The sequence below is a fragment of the Strongylocentrotus purpuratus genome, unplaced genomic scaffold (genome assembly GCF_000002235.5).
Source record: "Strongylocentrotus purpuratus isolate Spur 01 unplaced genomic scaffold, Spur_5.0 spur5_scaffold_8, whole genome shotgun sequence".
Taxonomy (NCBI): Eukaryota; Metazoa; Echinodermata; class Echinoidea; order Camarodonta; family Strongylocentrotidae; genus Strongylocentrotus; species Strongylocentrotus purpuratus.
Genome location: NW_022145614.1, coordinates 27,479,867 through 27,506,028, shown reverse-complemented (window position 1 = coordinate 27,506,028; position 26,162 = coordinate 27,479,867). Strand labels below are relative to the sequence as shown.

Sequence of the window (26,162 nt, the reverse complement as noted above, 5' to 3'; positions counted from 1 at the left end):
TGGTTGTTTCCCCAGGTCTCGTTGATGTCTCTCTCTCTCTCTCTCATTGTCTTTTGGGTATATTTTGTTTTGTCTTGACAGTCCCTCAACACTTTTTGTTATAACTATTTCTTCATTTTCCTTCTATGGCAGTTTTGTTCCACCTGTCTACCCATGTTAAACATATCAACATACTATACTCAACTTTTCAACATCTTATTTTTCACATTAATACTTTCTTTATTGCAGTAATTTCGTTATTCTTTTTCTCCTGAGTTTTATCAAGATTTCTAGTCTATATTCTCCTTCTTCTTGTTGTTCTTCTTCTTCTCCTTCATCATTATCAACATCATCATCATCATCATCATCTTTTCTTCTTCGTTTTTCTGTCTTCTTCTTCATAAACTCTTGGTATCCGTTTCTTGGCTTTACATAGTCTAGTATACGTTTGGACCTACGAAGTTGCGTGTTTCGATGAATTTTGTTACTTCTCTCTCTCTCTCTCTCTCTCTCTCTCTCTCTCTCTCTCTAAAACTGGCTAAATAGATCTAGATCAATAAAGATGTTCTTACCTGATTAAGTTTTATTTTTCGTCAGAAGTGCCTTAAAATACTCTAAAAGTTGAGAAAATTCAGAAGAATTTCTGCGCACCTTTGTCTACTTCGGCATATAAACAGAGTATGTTGATAACATTTAACTCGTCTCATGCCACACCAGCGTCTGTATGCAAATGAGCTGGTGATGACGTAAATTTCTTGGGAAGAATAACTTTCAACCAATCAGCGGGCAGGGTTTACTCTCATATCGTGCGCAATCACTAGAGACGTCATCAAGCCTGATGAATATTCAGTAGGTTCGTTGATGCGCACGCGCACTTTAAACACGTGCCTCCTTACGTAATAATAGGGCATTTCTCATGCGCGACCTCCCTCGCCCAGCTCTTCTGCCTCCTCCCCCAAATCCAATCCCGAACTCTCTCTCTCTTTTTCTCTCTTTCTCTTTTTCTCACACCATGGTCACTATCCCTCTCTTCAACTTGATCCTTCCTTCTCTCTCTCTCTCTCTCTCTCTCTCTCTCTCTCTCCCTCCCTCTAACCCTCCCTCTAATTCTCCTCCCCTTCTTTTTCTCACCTCTCTTGTTTTCGCCACTCCCTCTCCGCCTCTCACCCCTACCTCTCCCTCTCTTTCCCGCTCTATCTCTTCCTCTTTCTTTTGCCCCCCCCCCCCCAAAAAAAAGCCTTGTGGAGGTATCGGGGATCGAACCCGAGGCCTCTCGCATGCAAAGCGAGCGCTCTACCACTGAGCTATACCCCCTTGACGGGTTACTCATTTGAAAAAATTAATTCTTAGTTTGTTAATGACGGTTGCCAGTGTGATTATGAATAATTAATTCAAATATATTTTTTGGTTCTTAATCTGAAAGGCCATTCACCTAATGTAATAGCATCGAATACATAGTCTTTGTTGAGTGCCTCGTTATTCACCTACAATAAGGGTAATCATACTTCTGTTGTCAGAATGCGAACTTTGCATAAACTGACTTGTTGCTTCAAACATTATGGCTCATTTTGCCTTAATTAAAAGCAAATACTGCAACTATGTATATGCAATAGACATTCTGACCATTGAAATAGCATAATTCGTCTCGTAACATATTATAAATTTCATTTGTATTTTCAAATATGTGGTGATTCGTAAGCTGGCCTTACCGTGCCAAATTACCGGTTTACTATATTCAAAATATATGGATGTTTCATTATTGGGAACCTAGTGACGAGGTATTCTATTAAAATATTTTTGATGAATATGTCGGGCAAGTCTCGGGCAAGCTTTCAGGTTGTCAAGACCACCTTTGTTTAAAAAGTATGCATCAAATTTGAATATGATCGTAAACCGGCCTTCCTCTCTCTCTATCCCCCCCCCCAAAAAAAAGACTTTGGAGGTATCGGGGATCGAACCCGAGGCCTCTCGCATGCAAAGCGAGCGCTCTACCACTGAGCTATACCCCCTTGACTGGTTACTCACCCGACAAATATTTTTAATTTTATAATGAGGGTTGCCAGTGTGATTATGAATAATTAATTCAAATATATTTTTGGTTCTAAATCTGAAAGGCCATTCACCTCATCTATTAAAATGTAATACATAGTCTTTGATGAGTGCCTCAATACTCATCATTTAAGTCACCTGTAGTTTGGTAGTTGTATTTCAATAGTCAGAATGCGAATTACTTAAACTGACTTGTTGCTTGCTATAGAAAGGACAGACATCAAAACTTTTTCTACCTATAGTAACAGCACATAATGTATGCAAAATACATTCTGACCATTGAAATGCAACTATTCGTAACCCACGTAAGTCGCAACGTATAAACATGTTATAATTTTCATATGTATTTTCAAATAATGTAGATCAGTTTACTAACATATTCAAATATATGGATATTTCTTTCCTTGGGACTTATTCACGAGGTATTCCATTAAAATATAATTGATGAATGAACAATACAATATTACTTGTTGCTACTTCGGTCAAGCCTCGGGCAACCGTTTCAGGTTGTCAAGACCAACCCTTGTTCAAAAAGTATGCAAACAAATTGAACAAGTGTATGATTTAAATAGATAAATTAATGAATATATATATATATATATATATATATATATATATATATATATATATATATATATGTATAAACGATGCGTTATTTAAGTTTAATGAAATTCCATCTGTAAAAAGAACTTTTTTAGGAACCTATAAGACGTGATAAAGAGCTTTATAATTAATTACAATTTATGAAATAATTTTCAAATTTGTTCACAACAAAATGAATTACCTGACCCAAGTTTTGAATATTTTTCTAGGTAGGTGCGGTTCAAATTGTTAAAACATCTACTCCCAGTCCTAACAAATCACATCATGATAATTGCAGAACAAGATGATAAATTGCCTCGAAATCTTCCATTCGTATTTTCCAGCTACCCCGAACACATTTTTAGAGTATTTTAGAGAAACTTTGCATAACAGTGTGCAGATGGAAAATGGATAAAACGAAGACGTCCCAGAGCGGAGATAGGCTCTGTTCACGAAAAAAAAGGTACGATTTTATCTATTTATTAGGTCTCCCTTTCAAAGCTTTCTGGGCTTTTCAGAATAGCACGTTATAAGCTTGAATGACCCTGTCTGTTGGTTCCTCGTTTCCTCTTTGTCGCCCGCACTTGACGAAGATGAGCCATGCACAGAGGCGGCCGGTAGATCGAGACCTCGGGAAAATAAGGTATTTATATTCATGTTGTTTTGTTTAAAAAAATCACTTGTATCCGGCAAAGCTTTATTTGATTTAACGATCAGCCCACTATCTGGTAATGTAATGTAATGTAATGTAATGATATAAGGTTTGAAAGTTTCAAGCAAAATCAACTTAATAATATTATGTGGCACTAAAAATTCAGCATCGGTGACAACGGTGAAGTTCTGCAGCCACTTTAACCCTATTTTAACTGGGCTATTTCAGACCAGGTTTTTACTGGGGGGGGGGGGGGGGTCAATTTGACCCCCCCCCCCCTAAGATCTCGGCCGTTTCACCGCCGATCGCCGCGAAAATTTGCATGCATGTCAAGTGAAGTGTATAGAATACTATGGTAATTTCAAATTTTTGAAAAATTCACTCATTTGCATATTTATGGTAATTTATGCAAATAAGGTCATAAAATTCACATTTCAGCCCATAAATCATAGATTATTCATATTTAAGTATTCTTTTTCACTACATATATTTATTAGACCATTTGGAATAATAATACAACATAAAAAATTGGAAGAGCCAGGTTATTCCTTATGTTATCTCTTGTTTTTATAATTTCTTATGTATTTCATTGTTTTTTTAACTTTTGTATTTTATTGTTTTTGTTGTTTTATTTCATTTATTACTACAATTCAACTATTTTGACCCCAAAACAAACATCTAAACTTTAAACAAGACTGAATAACCAATGTTTTATCTATTTTTAGGAAAAATGACTTTTACATATGTTTTGTACACAAATCACGAATATGAGCGATTTTCGGGCTGACATGCAAAGACAAAAGGTCACGCGACCTTGTAACCGTAGGTCCGATTTTCAAAAAAATTGTTTTAAAAGATGCGTAAGACTCGAAAGTAAAAAGTCAGGAGAGGAAAATTTTATACCTGCCGCGGTTTCGGAGTAGTCGTGAAATTTCTACAGGGGGGGGGGGGGGGTCAAATTGACCCCCCCCCCCAGTTAACGTAGGGTTAAAAAAGATAATGAGAATGATAATTTTTTTTTCTTTACGGGGGGGGGGGGGCACTGGTCATTACCTCTATCTATCCCTTAATTCTTCCCCTTCCCACCCCTACATATGCTCACTATTCCTCCTCTTCATCTTGACCCTTCCTTCTCCCCCCCCCCCCCCCTCTTTTCTCTTTCCTCTCTCTATATATCTTTATCCCAACCCTCTCCTTCACCTCCAACTTTCTCCCCCCCCCCTCTCGATCTCTCTCGTCTACCCTCAATCATTACTGTGTACTTAATACCCCCTTCTTATTTTCATCCTCCGCCCCTCCTGCGATGGGCATATCAGTCCGCGGATCCAAGATTTGTTGGAAAAAGAGGGGGCACAGCATTCCTTAAATCTGCTGATTAATTACCTCCAAATTATTGGGAAAGAGCACAATTTCGAAGTCACTTGGGTTTCAAAACAGGGAAGGGGAGGGGGCATGGACCAGTTCGCTCTGCCCCTCCCCTAAATCCACCACTGGTAATGATAGTAAGATTTATTTTTCCTCAACCAATTCGAGCACATTATTCAATTTGTTAGTATATAATGAGCTTCAACCATGTGTTGATGATAAAATCTGAAAAAGGGAAGACAAAAATAACCCAGATCGCAGCATGATATTAACTAGGTATAGTTTCGGCGTCTGTCGCGCTGTTCGCATGGCCAAATTAAAGCACAGTGAAAAGTCAGAGGTAACGTAAATACAATGTACTGCAACTACTTTCTCCCTTTTCTCTAGTCTGTCTGCATTTGCTCAAGAAAATGTTAAGAAAAGTTCTTAGTCCACTGCTTTGACTGTTCTCAATTTACTAGCGACGTGCCCGTCCGCCTCACAAATTAGTCGTATAATATTATTATGTGTACAAGAATTTCCCATCCATATTAAACAAAATATCAGAAATGGCTAGTACCTCTTCAAGAATTAAGAATAGAAAAGTGCTAGAACAGCTTCAATTCTTGGAGTAAGGGAAACATAATATTGGCAATGCGAACTTGTTCGTTCAGGGTCAGGTTGTAAGTTCAAGATTCAATACGCCCGAGGGCATAATAAGAGGAGTTTCATGTGAGTTTGCAGAAATAGAACCCCTAAGCACAACGGTGTATATTACAGAGATTATTAGAGTATAAAGTGATACGCACAACCCACGTTTTGTTGCAACTTTTATTTTATATGCGACAGAGGCTCTATGAGAGCATGATGCTGTAAGTATAAGTACAGGCATAATGAGTAATACGTTCCTCATTGTACATGCCGAACTTTCTCACGACCAGTGTAATTCTGATATTCAACATCAACTTCTTCATCATCACCATCATTGTCATGATCAACATCATCCTTATCATCATCGTCATCGCCCACGTCACCAACATCAAAATCAATATCGTCACAATCATTATCGTCATTCTCAATCATCGTCATCATTATCATCACCATTACAGCAATCATCATTATTATCATCATCATTATCATCACTATGATCAACATCATCCTTATCATCATCATCATCGTCATCGTCACCAACATCAAAATCAAAATCGTCACCATCATTATCGTCATCCTCAATCATCGTCATCATTATCATCACCATCACAGCAATCATCAGTAATATCCTCATCATTATAATCACTACAGGCCTACTCACAAACTTCTTAAAGGTACTATGTCCCATTTGCAGGCCAAAAAAATGAAAAAGTTAAATTCCAACTGCATTTGAAAGATAATACTTATTTAGAACTTCCCTAAAAAAGATGGGGCTTGAAAATGTCTTAAAGTGGGAAATAATGACTATTAGTTGTCAAATCGACTTTAGGGCTATAGAGCCCAAAATTAATAGTCTTGATTTCAGACAATTGTACCGAATGGTCATACGTTTTATGCTGCGCAAAGATTCAATCAGTTTAATCTTGGCCATCACAAGAAGTGGGTTATTGATGTAGACAAATGCTCATGTACCCTTTACAACTCTTTTCATGTATGTTATTACCAAAGAAGAAAAAAAGCCAGTCAGTCACTCAATAGTGTCTGACAGTGAAGTCTAGCAAGTAAACGGGTTTCCTTGCATAATTTGAATAAGAGGACACTGCTAACGTTTAAATTTCACAGATAGGACATACATGACATATTCATAATTCCTGCAAAATTTCTACAGAATTTGAGGTTGGCTGCAAAAGGGACATAGTACCTTTAATCATCGTCATAAATCAACCATCATCAACATTCATCATCATCGTCACAACCACCCTCACCATCACCAGCAGCATAATCATCATGAACGTCGTCACCATCATCATCCCCATAATCGTTATCAAAATCTTAGAGGTATTAATTTTACGCTACGTATTAACGGCATAATAAACACGTCGTAACAGTGGCTAATTCAGGATGAGTGCGATCGCAAAGATTTTCGAAAAATCAACTGACTTGGTTATTTTAATATTCTATTATATTGCCATCATTTTATACGATATGTATTTCTGTTAATTCATACATATCTATATCTTTAGATTAATCATGTAATATATTGTATAAGAGAGTGTTGTAAAGCGCATAGAGAATGATTATGCGCTATATAAAAATGACTTTATTATAATATTATTATAGGAATCGGATTATGTACATGTCTTTGTGATTTTAACACATTTTAAGATGTGACACACAAGACTACTGAAATATTAAGTTGGTTTTTAAAGGTTTTGGGGATCGTATTGATGGTGAATTTGTGGATGCCTACCTATTTTGATATAAGCATATAAGGCCTTTACAAGATATACTTATTACTTTTATCTCTAACTTATATTAAAAAATAAATTCAAAATTTTAGCTGAGAATGGAATACGTGTAAATGAAAAATTATTTTTTTCATTTGTTTTGTTGTTGACAAAAGCGTGTCAACATTTTGGAAGAAATACAAATACCAAAACAACATCAAAACTTGTATCAACTTCTCGCAAACTACTGTACATAACTGTTCCCCAAAGTTAGTACGTGTGCGCGCACACTTTGATCACGTCCGCTCGTCCGTTCGCTCAGCTGAGAACCACAGGTCATTCCATGTTTCAGGCAAAGGTTCATCATCGAGACGGAAAAGAATCATTGCACTCCCCAGTTAAGTTCGGGAAAGGTCACTAGCAGCGGGGGCTAATTCCGAACGTGCTTCTCAAATAAATACGTACGGAGACAACACAGTAGTGCTTGTGGGAGGCTTGCTCGTGCCATAAGTTGTGTGATCACGGTAATACTCATTCTCCAGCTCATTCAGGAGTGAAGAATGATGTAAAAGAGCGAGCAAAAAAATGGGATACCTTTTTACATCTTTCATCTCATAGTGTGTCAATCATTGAGGAATTTAGGTCAAGTCTTCAATGACTGGTAAGTTTTTCTTCTATTCTTTCTTCTTTTACTGTTATAGAGGGTCTATTTGTTTTTTTCCACCTACATCATGGGATGTAATCAAGCAAAGTTTTCAGGAAGTTTACAATGGACATGAGTCTCCGCATAATAATAGCAGCTGAATTGGGTAACAGATAAAGGGGTACTCCTGTTATAGTGTAGGACATACATTATAAGCACTTCTTTTTATCTCCGAAAATTGTTCCCATATCATCGGGCACTCCTGTTAAATTGGATAAATTTACTACATATCATATGTTAAAATGTTTCATTATCACACTGCCTTGTCGGAATTGGAATATTTGAAGAGTTTATACAGCGGATATACTCAATACTGTACTGTGATTTTGGCTGTTCTTTTGTTTTCCTCTCACCATTATTTATGGTCGTGAACATGTGAATAGTATCGGTGAATTATTAATTATGTGACAATCGGCTATTTCCGGTTTCCTGCCCAGTCATATCAAACATAATAGTTGCTTGTAATTTAAAGTTTCCTAAATAGCGGTCTGTTTTTACCAGGCCAAGGCCTGTAATGGAAACTTTACTGTAGCTGTAGGCCTATCATATCCAAGGATTTAGTAATACATCATACATACATGAAGCTGAAGCCCGATCATAACATTCAGCTCTATCGTCAAGTTTCGTGTAGCATGCCTATGTCCTATAGTAAACAGCCAGGCTCTCAAACAGGGACTATCATATTCAAATCTCTTTCGAAGAATATCTCTCCTTTTTAGAATTGCGATTTTATCTAGGGACAGGCGAAGGCTTTACACTTTTAAAGCCCCCCCCCCCTCCCCCCGTCTAAATTGTTGGGAGCCCCAAATTCACCAAAAATTTGAAACAAATAGTATAGTTTAACAGACCTTCACTACTACTACTACTTTAATACAACATACTCACAACTTCACAAGAAAAACAATGGCATTTATTGTGTGACAGTGATACCCCCCCCCCCCCCCTCTATGTTTTTTTTAATTTTTACTATAATCTTTTCATTTGATATCGTACGTTCTCGTCAATGACAGTCGTATATAGTAGAAAGAAAAGAAAACAGAAGCGACGAGTAAAGGCTAGGTGTTGGCTTTCATGTTTCGTTTCTAAACTCGAGGGTGTTATATTGTCCCACCGGACTGGGCATGAATGGAGCTTGGAGACAATTTCTTTCAAACGTGTCGCAGGCAAGGAGCACCGACATGGCCATTGACTTGAAGTTAAACGCTGTACATACCCATTTAGATGTTCATATAGCCAGACATAGTCAGCTCAACGTGGAACATACTTGGAACCAGGCCTCTCGCCAAGAAATTAAAAACGCGTGGCGCGACCCAAGGGAAAATTTGACCCCCCCCCCCCCAAAAAAAAAAAAAAAAAAAAAGTAAAAATTTGATTTTTTTTTTTTTTTTTTTTTTTTTTTTTAATTTAAATTTATTTTTTTACAAGTATTACAAGTAATTTGATGAATTTTTAATAGTCCATACCTGCCAACCCTTTCGAATAATTCAGAATATTCTGTTTTTGGGGGATTTCTAGGACCAGAAAATCCGAAATTTTCAGATTTTTCACCAAAAAAAAAAAAAAAAAAAAAATGATTTTTTTTTTTTTTTTTTTTTTTTTTTTTAAAGAACGCGTGGCGCTAGGTCGGGCCCGTCAGGAACGCGTGGCGCACGCGCCACGCGTTATCTGTGTACGCGAGGGCCATGCTTGGAACATGATATAATTATACGACATGCCATGTTCCTGAAAACGAACAGTCAAGTAGTTCGAGTCGTGTATCCCCCTCCCTTCTCTCTTTCCCTCCCCTCCCTTCTCTCTTTCTCTCCCCTCCCCTTCTCTCTTTCTCACCCCTTCTCTCTCTAGATTTGATTACTACTAGTGCTTTTCAGGACTTCACCCCCTCAACACCCTACAACTTATCCTCAGTAGGACGAAACACGAAAGAACCTTTCTCCATATTCCTGATTCATCTCTATATACTCATCTATTCCATTTCAAACCCGACCATAAACCTCAAATAATACTACATGACTACATGTACATGCTATTACGGGGTTACTATAGGAAAGTATCGTGCAAGCAGCCAAAACAAAACTTGGCATATTGGCATCATTAAGTGCCGGAAGGAAGCCTGAATATAGTGCGTCTTCCTTGCAAGTCCCATGCGTTCGGCACTTGTTCATAAACTATGTTGGGAAGTCCAAGATAATAATTAGGTCATTTGCTGTCCCATACGTTATAGAATAATAAATAGTAAACATAACTTAACGTAAACGTATCTGTTGTTTTCCTTGTCATTTGGGCTGATTAAAGGTTCGACAGGGTTGTGAACTGAACTTGATGGAATATTCATATCAAAACGGATGGTGATGTCTGCACTCTGTAACTTGTGAGACAAAATACCTTGCACTTGGTGCCACTTGCCCATGCATACACAACCAGACGATTCAGAATTGTTGATATGACTGTTTTATTAACCCTCCCTGCTGTAGATGTATAGCTTATGCTATTATTGTATGTTCTTCACCTGAAAAGGAAAGAGGCCTTCCAAAAATGTTGTTTACTTAGAATAATAAACAGTTAGGTAACATTAGCATGAGACTCGCAAGAATTATTCTCTTTAGTGACTTAGTCTATATATACATAGCCCTATATTTAATTTCATATAAAATATATATAAAAAAATGGAAAATATGTTAATTCAAAAACGCTAGATAGAATACACAAGATTGGATTGAACTTCAGAAAGTTCAATCCATGCCTCTCGTGTATTCCACCTATATAGCGTTTTTGAATTATTGTATATTTTCTACTATATTCACTCTGCATCTCTTCGGACATATTTCTCTGAACATTTTCAATATATATATTTCAAGGCCAGTCTGTGTGATGATTTGTAAGACAAGTCAACCCTCTATCTCTCTTTTTTCCCCTTCGTTCTTGATGCCTCACACTTCGTGTTCAATAAAACCCTTTGATAATAGACCCAGCTACCAAACAATTGTGTTGGGTTGTTTAAAACGTAAACGAGCATTGTTGTTTTACAAAACTCTGATGAATGGACACATTGTACCAACCAGACACCAAAAGGGCGCTGGAGGTAGGGATATTACCGAAGGGTTCTCTACTCCAATAGAGCATTCCCATTCGAAGTATCATACAATACGTAGGAGTGTTTCTTTTGAAGAATAGGGGTGTCATTCCTTTACAACATTTTTTGTCGGCGAATCCATAGTTCTTGTCAGAAAACTCGTGTATTTTTAGGAGGTTGTCGGCAAAATCAAAAAGTCTTTAAGCAGTTTTGAATCCAGAATATCATACTACGCAGTCCTAGCAATTTTGGTGAGGCTAGTATTACGAATATGGACTATTCGAATGAAATCTGACGAAAAAAGATGGATTTAAAGTGTTAATTGTCTAACTTGAATGACATTAAAGACTAATTCTTTGACATTATTTTGTGCGATCCCAGATAATTTATATGGGACGAATTGAAGTGCACAACTTATATCGATTTGAATGAAAACGGTGTTAAAATGGACGTGAAATCTTATACTATCAAAGTACAGTTCTGCTGATGATAACGTTTATGTGAGATAATTGAGATTCATGTTTTGTAACCCTATATACTTCCAATTTTCAAATATATCATGTAATTTGATACTGGCCTGTACGCATTTACTATCAAATACAGTTAACTTCATGTAATAACTAATAACGGATGTGCGATACACAAAACTGTCTATAAGTCTCTGCTACTACCCCCGCCCAACTCCCTGCCCATCGTCTCCAAGTTATTTTGAGTGAGGCTCCTGCGTTATGCATGTAATTATTATAGTTTATAATCTTCCACGGGTACAAAGCGCTTGAGATGCCTTCAATGAGTCAATGATAAGAGTTTGACTATACAAGTTACCAAGCAGTGACAGTATGTGTTTTAATAATAAAGGCATATGATTTGAGAACAGATATCTTCAAACTCTGTTTGAATGTTTCTACTAGGTAACTTGGTGATGATTTAAGTTGAGGAGGGCGCCTGTTCCAGAGTTTGGAAGTAGTAGAGGAGAGAGCTGCATCGCTAGCTATAGTTTGTTATCAACTTATAGTATACATGCCTCCACACTGTGATAAGAAATGCAAAGCCAGATGAGCTACCAACTTTGCAGATCTATACTGCATGCAACGGCTCCGTAATACAGTAGAGTCTGTACTTAGTCTCGGTGCGAGCATGGAGTTACTAGGCTAGTAACTCCATGGTGCAAGCATGTCTTCTATGATAGCAATATCATCCAGTCATATCCGACAAGGTTTATTTTGACTCTGAGGAGACCTCGCTCGGTTGTCGAGCCAGTTTCCGCCCCTCATCCTGCCTTAGGGGGCAACCTCAATTATATTAATAATTAATATGCGTTCATTTGAATTTTGTAGTTCAGTGTTGTTATGATGATTAAAAGAATAGCTTATTCCTTATCCGTTTCTCTTGGAAATAGATGTAAGAATTTGAGTTTAGGAGTCGAAGTGATCATAATTGTCGGACCAGTTTTTAGGTCCACCCCAAATAATAGTGCGTCTTCATTTGAATTTTGTTCGGCTCTTGTTATGATGATTAAAATAATTTGTTATTCCTTACTCGTTTCTCTTGGGGGCGTAAGGCTGGAATTATCGGACCTCATTTCATTTTGTTCGGTTTTTGTTGTTCTTTATCCGTTTCATTATCCGGGATGGGTGTAAGACTGAGTGGACCTGATGGTTTATGGGTCGAAGTGACCATGGTTGTCGGACCGGTTTGTAGGTCAACCCAAAATATCAAGGTGTTCAATATACAAGTAACATTTCTCTTTCTTTATGCATTTATATATCTCTGTCCCGCGATCCTTCTCTCTCTCTCTCTCTCTCTCTCTCTCTCTCTACCCACTCTACCTGACCCTTAGTGATAGTACGTGTAGTTTAAATGAAGGACGGCAAGTGAATTTTTTTATTACGCCCTGACAGTGATAACGGGTCAGTTGGAACATGGACCCTATTATACTATACCTTGTCGTAGGTTCCATGGCTGGAAGGATACTTTACAGAAGATTAAAGAAATTTGAGGGGGGATTACTGTATGAAGAAAAAATGGAGGACAAAAAGTTGATTAAGTGAGTTGTAATTTGAAACTGCCATGCCGATACGAAATTCTCTTGAGATCGCTCAAAAACATCACCAATCAGAAATCCATATGCCTACGCATGTAATGGACATGAGTCATGCAGAGTTATTTCCTCATATTAAATCTGAGGTAGTGGTTTTGTGGAACAACCTAATGAGTTCGACCGAATTGGTTGTGTGTGAGTCTAGTAGGTCCACATCTTTTATTACCTGTCGATGTGCAAACAAGCAAACAAATTAATCATCTACCATTATTCAGCTTTAGAGATTAACAAGAACCAATTGTAAAGTCTTAAGATAAAAGAATTGTGAGCTCACTTATTTTGTGATATTGTAGACGAATATCACACTAGAGATTAGAGAATGTACCCGCTTTGTACCCGTCAGCCGACATTTTTTAATGAGTATATTTATTCAAGCGTTGTTAAATGTTTGTAATGGCGATTTGCGCCAGATTTGTTTCGATTAATTAATCTGATTACCTGATAGCCCCATAGTCTGAATGAACTTATCTTTTCTTTTTTGGTAACAAATAATCTATGCATTGTATTGTATCTGAAACACACGCCTTAAATTATAATGCCGTCTGATTACCCCCTTCGTTCATTGTTTATTAGGTTTCCGTGACCAGGTCTGTTTATGTCTCACTTCCCTGGTTTATAGAACTTTACGTTTCTTTTGAATTTCGGGGGCCACCCGTGTTGGTCCAGGTCCTATATACTTTGTTTTTCATTTCCGAAGTTTCAAAGAACTGTTAAAGGGATCCGGTAACTTTGTCTTAGATCCTTTTAAAAAATACTTGATTTTATAGCTCATGCTGCAATGATAATTATAAACCTTTGTGTCATTCAGGAACCCCATGACTTTTACAAGCCGATCGCCTGTCTGATTATCAAGATATTTATGATTAAAAATCGAAATTAAATTTTGCGTTTGCCATAAACGGTTTTCATAACACTAAAGTCTATTGAGGGAAACGAGTATGGTAAAAGAGGTCATGCACTCAACGTTTTTTTACTTTTTTGAGGCACTTCTTGATGATTATGAAGCGCATTTGTTTAGGGCTTCAATCTTACACCATATCACAGACACTGATAACACGTAGGGCCATGCATCTCATATTTAACATTGTTAAACGATGCCTTTAAAAATGGGAAATCACTCTCAAAAGTTAGAGTACTTCAATAACTATTTTGGAGTGTATTCAACTACATATGAAATGATCTCTAAATTATGACTTCTCAAACAGTGAATTTACTTCTCTGCGTCACAGTGACATGAACTTGTCGCTCTGTTGATATATTTAACTTCAGAATAGACATGTACAAGAAAATGAGTATAGCCGCTTATAGCATTACTGTGACCGCATACCAACGACCAAGTCTGGCCTATTGGTGACTGTACTTGTCTGGAATGCCCATTACCATCTACAGCTAGACATACATCCAACCTCAAAAATGGGAGCACATTTCGGATGAAAAACCAAAATGGCGTGAGAGGAAATTATAGGGATCAATATCCGCTCGAGATTCAAGTGTTCAAATCAATATTAATAAGATTTTTGTTTTCATAATTATGTGTAACTTTCGGCTGTTGTTCCTGTGTAACCTTCGGCTTAATTTGTTCAGTCAGCGAAAAAAAATAATGCAACAAAGATAATTCCTTGTTCACTCGGCGTTAATTATCGAAATCAATACAAATTAAGGTCGTGAGTAGGCCTATATTTACTTGCAATAGTTATTATATTATATTTCGATTTCTAGGAGGATGTTCAATCATTAATCATCCATAACACACGTTATTTTTCAAATATTAAGAGATCGATATGATATGCACCTGTATTTTATTTTTCTGTCGAGGTTAATGCATTTGGCGTGAGACAGAGCGAGGAAAAAGATAGGATCAATATCCGCTAGAGATTCAAGTGTTCAAACTAGTAAGAGTGTTGTTTATAAAATTGTAACTTTCGGCTGTTGTTGTTGTGCAACCTTCGGCTTTTATTCAGTCGGCGAAAAAAAACAATGCCACAAAGACCCCTTGTTAATTCGGCCTGAACTATGGAAATCAATACAAAGGTCGTGAGTAGGCCTATATTACCTGCAAGAGTTCAATTCAATTCGATTCGTTTATTTTCATTCTCTATAAAAAACACATTAGTTATTATATTATATTTCGATTTCTCTCTCTAAGATGATGTTCAATCATTATTCATCCATAACAAACGTTCATCGTGATGCCTCTAAGGGGAGCCAACATTCAACTCTTTCAAATATTAAGAGATAGAATATAATTTTTTTTCTCCATATTTTTCCCTCCACAGGGATTTTATTGATTTTCATTTGAAACACATACAAAAATATATATTCAAGGTAATTTACATAATAACATAAATAAAATAAAATTGGCTTTTCAAGATACAAGTATTGTTGAGCTGTTGAGTTAACAGAAAACTTACAAATCAATAATTCATTTCTAACACTCATGGAAAGAAAAACAAATACAGAAAAATATCATTTTAAGTAAACAAATTCCTGAATTGAAACCATTTTCTTGTGAATTTATTATTTCTACAATTCGAATTTGCAATATATTTTTCGTTTTTGAATTAATTTATAATCGAAACTCCAATACTATCAAAGTCGGGCAATTGTTTCTTTATTTTGCAAGTATACACCATCTGTCGCACCACAATCAGTTTACAATTCAATGCATAATTATTTGAACCTTTTAAACCAAATAATTTATCTTGTAATGAAAATGTTAATTTATTTCCGGTTCCAGTATTAGTCCAGTGTTCTAACCTACCCCAAATATTTTTAACATGCGTACAATCACATAGCAAATGTTTAACTGTTTCAATCTGTTCATTACAAAATGTACATTCTTTTCTTGGGACTAAATTCATTTTAAACAGTAGATCGTTCGTATATAATATGCGTTGCAAGACTTTAAACTGAAACCATCGTAAGCCCACATCAATGGTACAATTAAATCCAATAGAACAATATGTTTCCCAACTCTTATAGATAGAATATAATAATAATAATAATAATAATAATAATAATAAATTAGCTGTTATATAGCGCTTGATACAATATCTCTAAGCGCTTTACAAATATACAATATACAATATACAAATATGATATGCATCCAGCATTTTATCTGTCTGTCGAGGTTTATGCATTTGGCGCGCACCCCCTCCCCCTCCCCTCCCCCTCTCACTCTCTCTCTCTCTCTCTCTCTCTCCCTCTCACTCTCTCTCTCTCTCTCACATTCTCACTCTCTCTCCCCCTTCCCTTTCTCTCTCGCTCTCTTTAACTCCTTCCCGCCCTCCCCATCTCCAATTTTTTTGTAATTAAAACATTTGCTGCTACTAATAAAACTAAATTATATTTGGTCAAAATAGTAATTGGACCAAAATGTTGATAGACTAAAATGATGTGACAAGAAATGATGTTAGACCATATGACAATTGGAACAAACGGCAGTGGACCAAATGAGAATTTGTCAATTATTGCTACATCCCCGACATCAAACATTCACAGATTCTGTTGACAGCCAAATTATTTGATTGATTTCAAGGTAAAGAGCTTAAGTACAATAATATAGTGCACTTACAACAATTTGTTATACAAGTATACAATGACAAGCTTCTCAGTTTGAGAATGGTTGCGAGTTAGAATTAATTAGTACCAGCCTGCATGGGCTGGAGTAATCTATCGGTCGTACGGTCTCTGCGTGTTATCACTTAATGACCTCGTTAGAAATAAATGTCGGTTAATTTGTGTCAAATTTTCCTCCTCTCACCGGCTAATGTCATCATGCCTGTACCTCGCACATGCACGATGCATCATTGTAATTGCGTCAATACCGGGGCTAATTTACGGTAAAGTAAGTAGCCGTTGCGACGCTACCCTGCGTCACCGAATTGACGCACCATGTACAACGGGCAAAAGCTATACAGGGACGCAAGTGGAAGAAAATGCGCCTGATCGGAGCAAGCGCTGAAATCCTACCCCAGAAATCGTTGACGTATGTATTTCAAAAATTGAATGAGAAGCAATGGATAATAATGAACAGTTTATTTTCCCCACCTATTCCTTTATTACAGAGGTAATTACATAATAGAAAGCTAAGATGGGTTATGTAAATTGCAGGCGCCCTTCTACCTTTCCTTGAAGAGCTGTTTAATATGTTGATACAGGTATCATAAAAATCTTCATAAAACAGCGTAACTACTTCCCTAACGACCCTTCTGATTACGTTACATAATTAACGACTCGTCTCCAGTGAAATAGAACAAGGTAATAATTACACGTGGTGAGAGGTAAAGTACATCCATAGGGCATTGAGGCCTTCTTTTTTTCCTTTTTTTTTTGGGGGGGGGGGGGTAGTTTCAGCAGGGACGCTCCCATCTCCCCGGTATCAGTCACACCGCCATATCGACTCCATATCGACTCCAACCTGACCAAATATTGGCTATTGGGGCTAATTTAATATTTTATTCGATGTGTAGTCGGCCTTGTGTCAGTACTTGTAGGTGTGACCGGGTCTTAGGGGTGACAATAGACACATGTAAAAACACAGCGCTGCTTTAATGCGCGGTAATGAGTTTGCGGATGTGACTAGCTTCTGTTTGGGGTCCGGATTCCTTCACAAGTTAAAGGGGGCACCAATCGAGCTCATGACAGTTACTGTCCCCGGTTTAAATGAACTAATCCTCCTTGATTAGTGCCAACAATGCGGGACTCTTAACGACCGCCTTCCGAGATGTAATAAGGGGAAGAGTGACGACTCCAGAATTATTTTATTTATTTTTAAATGTACTGCCACGTGTCTGTTTAAGTAGGCCACCTGCATAAATTCATCAGAACATAAAACTCCCTCTCGTATAACTTTACATACAATATACAAAAGGAATTTGATATTAGCCTACATAAATCATTAAAAAAAGACAATCAGATAGAACAATCGACTTAAAGCACATTAAACCATAGAGTACTCACAAAGCTTTGTAGAAAGCAGAAGAATATTCATTTATCCAGAACGGAATGTTGGAGAAATTCTTCATTTTTGTTTGTCTGTTTGTTTGCCTGACTGCTAAGAAATGATGTGTATGCTTGTAGAAAAGCAACCAGGGGACCGACGGCTTTAAGTCCTTCACGATGGACATGGTAATGCGGATTAATGTCGTACCAAAGGGCGATAGCGCATCGACTTGGTTTCGAACCCTGGACCTCCCGGTTACGAGATCACTGCTCTACCACTGAGCCATCGCGTCCTGGGTAAGAAAAGAAAAATATGATTTGAAAAATAATTTTTGAACAGATTCATATCAAAGCAAAGTAAAGTTAGTAAACACTGTGGCTATGGTTCTGCATGGATTTGTTGAGACTGAACACTTTTGGGCAGGTGATAATCATTTAATTATCTATAGTATTGTATGTATGTAATGTATCATTCTTTACAAAATTCTTCTCCAGGCAAAAAGCTATGGTATTTGATTTCTTATTTCTATCAAGATCGTACATAAATTGATATATCTGTAATCGATAAAGGCAACTTATCTTGATAATGAGATTTCTTTCGAAATTTGCTTTCTCCAGATACCACTTTATACAAAATCCTCCTCCTAATGAACGATAATGCATCACCTAATTCATCTTGGCTTATCCAAATGAAAAAATGGATTTCTATGATAGTGTTGTGAAAGCTGAAAGGCGAAGCAAGGCATTTAAGATGTTTATTTTTATTCCTGTAAATAGACGTTACCTCTCTCTGTATATACCAGACCATCATGAACTTGAGTGGCTGATTTATCTACTTTACGGATGATCACTAGCCATGCATCAAATTGGCCAGTCATTACTGTCATCGCAATCATTTCTCTTCCTTGTAGCGCAGTCTGCGAGTTTACAGAGCATACAAGTTCAATTGGTAGATACTTGACCAAGATTGGCATTTGTCCACTGCCTTTTTACTGAATTTAAACGGCAATCCAACCCTTGTAATGAGTTCATTTGTATGAAAGCAGAAAAAATATGAGAAACAGAATCTCTAGAAAGTTTGAAATAAATCTGACCAATAATCATGACAATAAGAAAGTTATATGGGTGTCTCAAAAGACATTCCTGTGTTAATGGAGTTATACATCTTGAAAACAATTTTTTTTTAAAGACTTTTTGTATGTCTTGTATTGGAAGAAATTGGAGAGTTTTCCGCCACTACAGTGTACATCATAGTGACATTACCGATTCAGCCAATTTAAATTCCCTAACGTACATTGATTACAATTTTTGTTTAAATCGTAAATTTTACAAAAATCGTTTGTCCGATTTCTCTCAAGCTTTCACCGATCTGATTTTCTATTTTTTCTGCTTTCTGTCTGACCAATTTTGCTGTAGGATTAGATGTTACTTTAAGAAAATACAACCAAATTGGGGGTAAATATTCCCGTATTTTCTTAAGGCTATCAAGTCTTCTCTTCCTTTTAGTCCATCTTAACTGTGAAACTAGAATATTAGAACGCGATCCTGTTCTGAAAGGTCGTGAAATTGAAACTAGTGCGCTTTGATTTAATATGGGGGTCAAATAGTTTTCAGGAAAGGGGGAGAGGGCATCGATATGGTTCTTTGAAGGCTTGAACACCAATGGATAGCTGTAAGGACTTGTGACCTCACCTATACTATAGTCAAACATAAGGAAAATCGAAAAGCTTCTGATATAGTTATTATTGTTTAATTAATATGAAAATCTAGCATTGAAGTGATTATTGAAATCCATGTACAACTTGGTAACTCTGTCGTAAAGTTTGTGACATTATTTCCCCACTGTGTGTAGGATACAGTATTGTATTGAAGCCACAAATTTCCTCCGCTTTTATTCATTTTTTAATCATTGGATAGGATTTTGTTTGATACTGCGAGGATTTAGTTTCCGTCATTAGCCAGCATAAGACATACTCTGAGGAACGATAAGGGAAAGAACGGGAGAAAATAAAGAGTTACCCGACCCGTATTTATAACATGTCGATCCAACTAGCAAGTGTAAGGTCAATTCGAAGGTGACCCAATGACCCCATGACATCTGTTTTATGAGTGCAATCTCAAGATCGCGGGCAAGTGAAATGAAACGTATTAATAATACAAGTGAACTCTAAATTCTCGAAATTGCGAACACGGGTTATACAGTTACCTTTCAGTTCTTTGCATCGGAATATTTTTGCGTTTATTTTTGTTTCTTGAGGTATAGCTTGAGAAATGACCGACCTGGTTTGAACTAGGTCAATACCAGTTGAGTGAGGTCACTAACCAGTTACAAATGCCCCCACTCGCCCCTAAATATGAAGAGAAAATCAACATAGGGAGAAACCAATGATAATCAATACAATTTCTCCCCCCCCCCGCCTCCCCCACTTTCTCTCACTGTCTCTGACTCTCGCTCTCTATCCATCTCTCTCGCTCTATCTATCCATCTCTGGTTGTCATTCCTTCTCTGCCTCTCTTTAACTCTGCATCCTCTTTTCTCTCTATATCTATACTATTTTTATTCTCTGTGTCCCTCTCTTCCTATATTATTTGCATCCCCTTTCTCCATTCCCCCTCCTTTTCCTCTCCCTCTCTCTCTCTCTCTCTCTCTCTCTCTCTCTCTCTCTCTCTCTCTCTCTCTCTCTCTCTCAATATCCCTTCTGCCCCCCCCCTCCCGCGGCTTGAACCAATTCCTTTTTTGTAAAAGGCAAAAAGTTGTAGTACTAGACCTTCGCACTTACAAACACATTCATTACTTATTAAACCCAATTTGGTGTTAACAAATTATGTGGATTCAAGTGAGTACGTTAGTGATGTTCATCTGGATATGGACACTGTCTTGTCCGTCGAACTATTTTGATCTCATACAACGTGAAACTTTGACCTTTGGGGGAAAGCCCCATTGCAGATGTCGCATATCCGACCCTGCAAATGAAACCCAACTGTCCAAACAACCTTACGCAATGGAGAGACGCACGCACGCAATGGAGAAGGCAAGGCGGTCTGATGTGAGAGTAGGCTAATTTTCCTTTTTTTTCCGGATCTTACTATTTTGAGATTGCTCCATTACCAATATTATTATGAGCAAAGGGAGTAAATCTACCAGAACAAAAAGGGAGCCGTATTTGTTGAGAAACAGGAAAAATAAAGACCAAACTACTTTCGACACCTCACGAGTGGATACTACAATATCTACTCAACAGGCCTCTGCTGGTGCCACGTCGGGCAACCAAACGGGAGAGGCGACTTCCACAATAGACACACTTCTCAGTACGCCCGGGTGCACAACACATTCCACACATCGCTCGTTCACTTCAGAGAAGGACAAGATGGCGCCCCCCGTTTCGACTAAGGATCTGGTGAGCCATTCTGATTTTGTTAAAACAACTGAAAAAATCATCGAAAAATTGGATACATTGAATGCTAATGTGAAAGCAATCCGAAGTGAAGTCACTGAAATGCGAGCGAATATGGTTGATTTACAAGCCGCAGTCGCGGATATATAGTTTATATGCAGTAAAGGTTTGCAGAAGGGTTTGGGGCATAGATTTTTTGAATAGATCTCCATACATTGATCCGGAATTTGGGGGGGGGGGGGGGGTTAATTGGCTGTTCACAGCTAGTCGTCAGTCAGCTCTGATGCGGTGCGTTGCGTCCACACGTTTGTGCGTGTTTTGTGTTGTGGGTATTGTAATGTTTTTGTCGTTGTGTAGTTGTTTTTGTAGTGTTACTGTTTGTGTGTATAAAATGAAAACTTCCACAGGTAGTTCCTTTTTTCTTTCATTCTTTTATCTTACGTACGATGCAGGATAATGTTACGTTTATTTCCTTGAATTGTCGCGGCCTAGGATGTTTGTTGTATTCAGGATACACATTTTGTCCCAGCTATGGAGACTGATATATGTAGGGAATGGGAAGGTAAATGTTTTTTCTCTTTCAACACGTCCAACTCAAGAGGAGTAGCAATTCTTTTTAAGAACACTCTCCCTGTAAATATAAATAGAATTAAAGTAGATATCACAGGAAACTTTGTGGTTTTAGATGTAACTTTGCACGAATATAATATTACTATCGCGTCGCTGTATGGCCCGAATACAGATAACCCAATATTTTTTGCAGATCTCCAACAAATTATAATAGATTTTGAAAATCCACATGCTATTGTCTGTGGAGACTGGAATTTAGTACAAGATTCAACCCTTGACACATATAACTATTTGCATGTTAATAACCCGCGAGCTAAACAACAAGTAAATAAAATGAAGACTGAGTTAGACCTATGTGATCCTTGGAGAATTAGATTTCCAGATAAAAGACGTTATACGTGGCGGCAACCAACCCCTTTTAAACAGAGTAGATTAGATTTCTTTTTGATTTCTTCAGAACTTCTTTCATTAGTGCACAATGTCGATATTCTTTCAGGTTACCGAACAGATCACTCTTTAACTCGTATAAGTCTCAGTTTGAATCGGATAAAACGAGGTCCTGGTTTTTGGAAATTTAATAATTCCTTGTTAAAAGACGAAGATTTTGTTTCGCAAATAAAGAAAAAGATAAGAGATACTATTCTATTTTATGCTAAAGACGAAGCAAAGTTTGACCAGAATGGTTGCATAGTGGGCGAGTGTGAATTTAGCATAAATGATCAGTTATTTTTTGAAACTTTAATGATGATTATACGAGGGGAAGCAATATCATATGCCTCCTTTGCCAAAAAACAAAATGTGAACAGGGAAAAAGATCTAGAAAAGAAAATTGAAGAGTTAGAAAGAAAATTGATAATATCTGATGATAAGACTTTTGTATTAGAGGAAATTGATAAATCAAAATTAGAACTGGAAGCATCCCGTCTTAAAACTAATGAAGGAATTGCGATTAGATCCCGAATTAAATGGATGGAGTTTGGAGAAAAACCGTCTAAATTCTTTTTAAATTTAGAAAAACAAAATAATACCAATAAAGAAATACGTCAGTTATCCGCTGAAAATGGTGATATTTTAGACAGACAAAGTGACATACTTAAGGAAGTGTTTAACTTTTATTCTAACCTTTATGCAGAAAAAGAAACTGATGGAATTAATCTGGAATTATTGTTAAACTACCCTGACATTCCTAAGTTGTCCTCGCAAATGTCCTCATTACTGGAAGGCCCACTTTGTGTTGACGAAATCTATTCCACTTTAAAAATCATGAAAAACAATAAATCCCCCGGACAGGATGGTGTTACTGTAGAATTTTATCGTTACTTTTGGGAAGATATTAAATACTTGCTGGTAAGATCATTGAATTATGCGTATTTCACAGGGAAATTGTCAAACTCACAAAAAATGGGAATAATAACTTTGATTCCAAAAGGAAACAAACCTAGACATTTGTTAAAAAATTGGCGACCGATCTCCTTATTGAATGTAGTTTATAAATTAGCATCCAGTTGCATCGCAAACAGACTCAAGGGCGTTTTGTCATTTTTGATACATGAAAATCAAACAGGATTTTTGAGTGGTCGTTTTATTGGCGAAAACATACGTTTATTATATGATACGCTACTTTATACTGAATTACACGATATAGCTGGCATGCTCCTTGTTGTTGATTTTGAAAAAGCTTTTGATTCCGTATCGCATGATTTTCTGTTCAATGTCCTGGATTTTTTTCGCTTCGGTCCATCTGTAAAGAAATGGATCAACTTGTTTTATGCAAATGCATCATCTTGTGTATTAGTTAACGGACACTGTACAGATAGATTTGAAATAGGACGAGGGTGTCGCCAGGGAGATCCTTTGTCTTCCTACCTCTTTTTGTTAGTCAGTGAGATACTTGGGATCCTAATACGACACTCACATTCTTTGGGCGGATTGCATATGAATGGAAAAACGCTTAAATTGTTGCAATATGCAGACGATACCCTTTTGACACTCAACGGTTCAATGCAGGATTTACAATGTGCCCTTACAATACTTAATGACTTTGCAAATATGTCCAATCTCAAAGTCAACACGACTAAAACTCAAGTGATATGGATTGGGAAGAACAGAACTTTCAAAAAAGAGATTTTACACGAGTACAAACTTAATTGGATATCTGAGGGATATTTTAGGTACTTGGGCATAGACTTTTCAGTTAAATTATCAGAAATGGTTAATCACAACTATCAAGAAAAGGTTCAAGAGATAAACCGTCAGATGACGATATGGTTGAAAAGAACATTGACTCCCTTAGGAAGAGTTACCATAGTAAAATCTTTATTTATACCCAAATTGAACTACCTATTTTTATCTCTTCCTGAACCAAAATTAGAAATTATGAAGGATATCGATCGACGTTTTTTTGAATTTATATGGCATGGCAAACGTGATAAAATAAGTAGGAAACAAATGGGTCAATTGTACAATGAAGGCGGAGTTAAAGTGACTGACCTTTGTATGCATTGTAAATCACTTAAGATATCATGGATAAGAAGATTTATTTGTTCTGAAAGTTTCTCTCTTCATATGTTCCAATCATTCTTACCTCCACCGTATACATCTCTTCAGTTATTCATGGGGGCTGAATATTACAAAGAATTAGCCACTACAATACGAAACCCATTTTGGGAAGAAGTATTATCAGCCTTTTCAGACCTTACTCAATTCACTGTAAATGATATTGCATGTCAACCCCTTTGGAATAACCCTAAAATAAAAGTTAATGATAACGTAATTTATTATAAGTCTTGGTGCGCTAAGGGGGTACGTTTTGTTAACGATGTTTTAAAAACAGATGGATCATTTCTCTCATACTTTGATTTTCAACATAAATACAATGTACATGTAAACTTTCTTCAATATTATGGCTTTTGTAATGCTATTCGATTTGGTTTTAATAAAAATGTCATACCAAAGGTCATTGAACCTACATGTATCATCCCGGAAGCATTGTTATTAATAATAAAAGTGGAAAAAGGTTGTGCACATATATACCGTTCTTTATTGAAACATAATATAAAGGAATGTAAAAGTCTTACTAAGTGGAAACAGGAGTTTGACCTTGAACATGAGGTGGTTTCAGTTCAAGTTACTGAATAGAATTCTTTATATGAAAGATGCTTTGTTAAGATTTAAATTAGTTACAGATAACTTATGTACATTCTGTAATAACAGTGTAGAAACGATTATACATATATTTTGTTACTGTATTCATACAACCGAAATATGGTCTAAACTCGAGTATTGGTTGTCTCGTAATAATGTACTTATTAAGTTTAGAAATCAAAATAAGTTGTTTGGGTTTCACGGTAATAATAACAGTGCCCTCAACTGTATTATGATTATAGTCAGGAAAGAAATTTTTGCAGCCAAATGTAAACAGTGTTTGCCAGTTTTTGAAAACATAATATCAGCGATAAAGTGTTATTATAACATGGAAAAGTATATATGTAAAACAAATCTGAAAGAACAGAAATTTGTGAAAAAGTGGTTACTTTTTGCAAAGTGTTTCTGATTGTTTATTTCTTCTAAAATCATTTTGCCAACTAAATCTGGGATATTTATGTTAAATAGTGAACTTCAATTTGTAACTGATACCGGTATTTATAAATGTATTTTCTTATCATATTTTGAATGGCCAGGAATATTATTTTGAATTTCTGCATGTAAAAACCAATTCTTGTATACATAATAATGTGAACGATATTATTTAATAAAGGATCCCTGTGGAAGGGAAAAAGAAAAAAAAAAAAAAAAAAAAAATCATGAACTTGAGTGGCTGATTTATCTACTTTACGGATGATCACTAGCCATGCATCAAATTGGCCAGTCATTACTGTCATCGCAATCATTTCTCTTCCTTGTAGCGCAGTCTGCGAGTTTACAGAGCATACAAGTTCAATTGGTAGATACTTGACCAAGATTGGCATTTGTCCACTGCCTTTTTACTGAATTTAAACGGCAATCCAACCCTTGTAATGAGTTCATTTGTATGAAAGCAGAAAAAATATGAGAAACAGAATCTCTAGAAAGTTTGAAATAAATCTGACCAATAATCATGACAATAAGAAAGTTATATGGGTGTCTCAAAAGACATTCCTGTGTTAATGGAGTTATACATCTTGAAAACAATTTTTTTTTAAAGACTTTTTGTATGTCTTGTATTGGAAGAAATTGGAGAGTTTTCCGCCACTACAGTGTACATCATAGTGACATTACCGATTCAGCCAATTTAAATTCCCTAACGTACATTGATTACAATTTTTGTTTAAATCGTAAATTTTACAAAAATCGTTTGTCCGATTTCTCTCAAGCTTTCACCGATCTGATTTTCTATTTTTTCTGCTTTCTGTCTGA

General features: G+C 36.6%; 1 protein-coding gene and 2 non-coding genes across 4 annotated transcripts in view; 1 reads left to right on the top strand and 2 right to left on the bottom strand.

Moving 5' to 3' along the window:
• Positions 1 to 1,221: 1,221 nt before the first annotated feature.
• Positions 1,222 to 1,293, bottom strand: TRNAA-UGC. Its single transcript has one exon. It is a non-coding gene; the product is annotated as a tRNA-Ala (tRNA).
• A 623-nt stretch (positions 1,294 to 1,916) lies between these two features.
• Positions 1,917 to 1,988, bottom strand: TRNAA-UGC. The gene has a single exon. It is a non-coding gene; the product is annotated as a tRNA-Ala (tRNA).
• Positions 1,989 to 7,316: 5,328 nt separating this feature from the next.
• Positions 7,317 to 26,162, top strand: part of LOC579726 (carbohydrate sulfotransferase 1) — a 31,007-nt gene continuing 12,161 nt past the window's right edge. Inside the window, exon 1 of one of the 2 annotated variants that reach the window (XM_779824.5) lies at positions 7,317 to 7,645. In XM_779824.5, coding sequence (XP_784917.1) covers positions 7,639 to 7,645 — 7 coding nt within the window. In that variant the 5' untranslated portion in view covers positions 7,317 to 7,638. Of the gene's footprint in view, positions 7,646 to 18,076; positions 18,100 to 26,162 lie in introns of those variants that run through there. The other variant, XM_011672179.2, reaches the window with a different exon arrangement.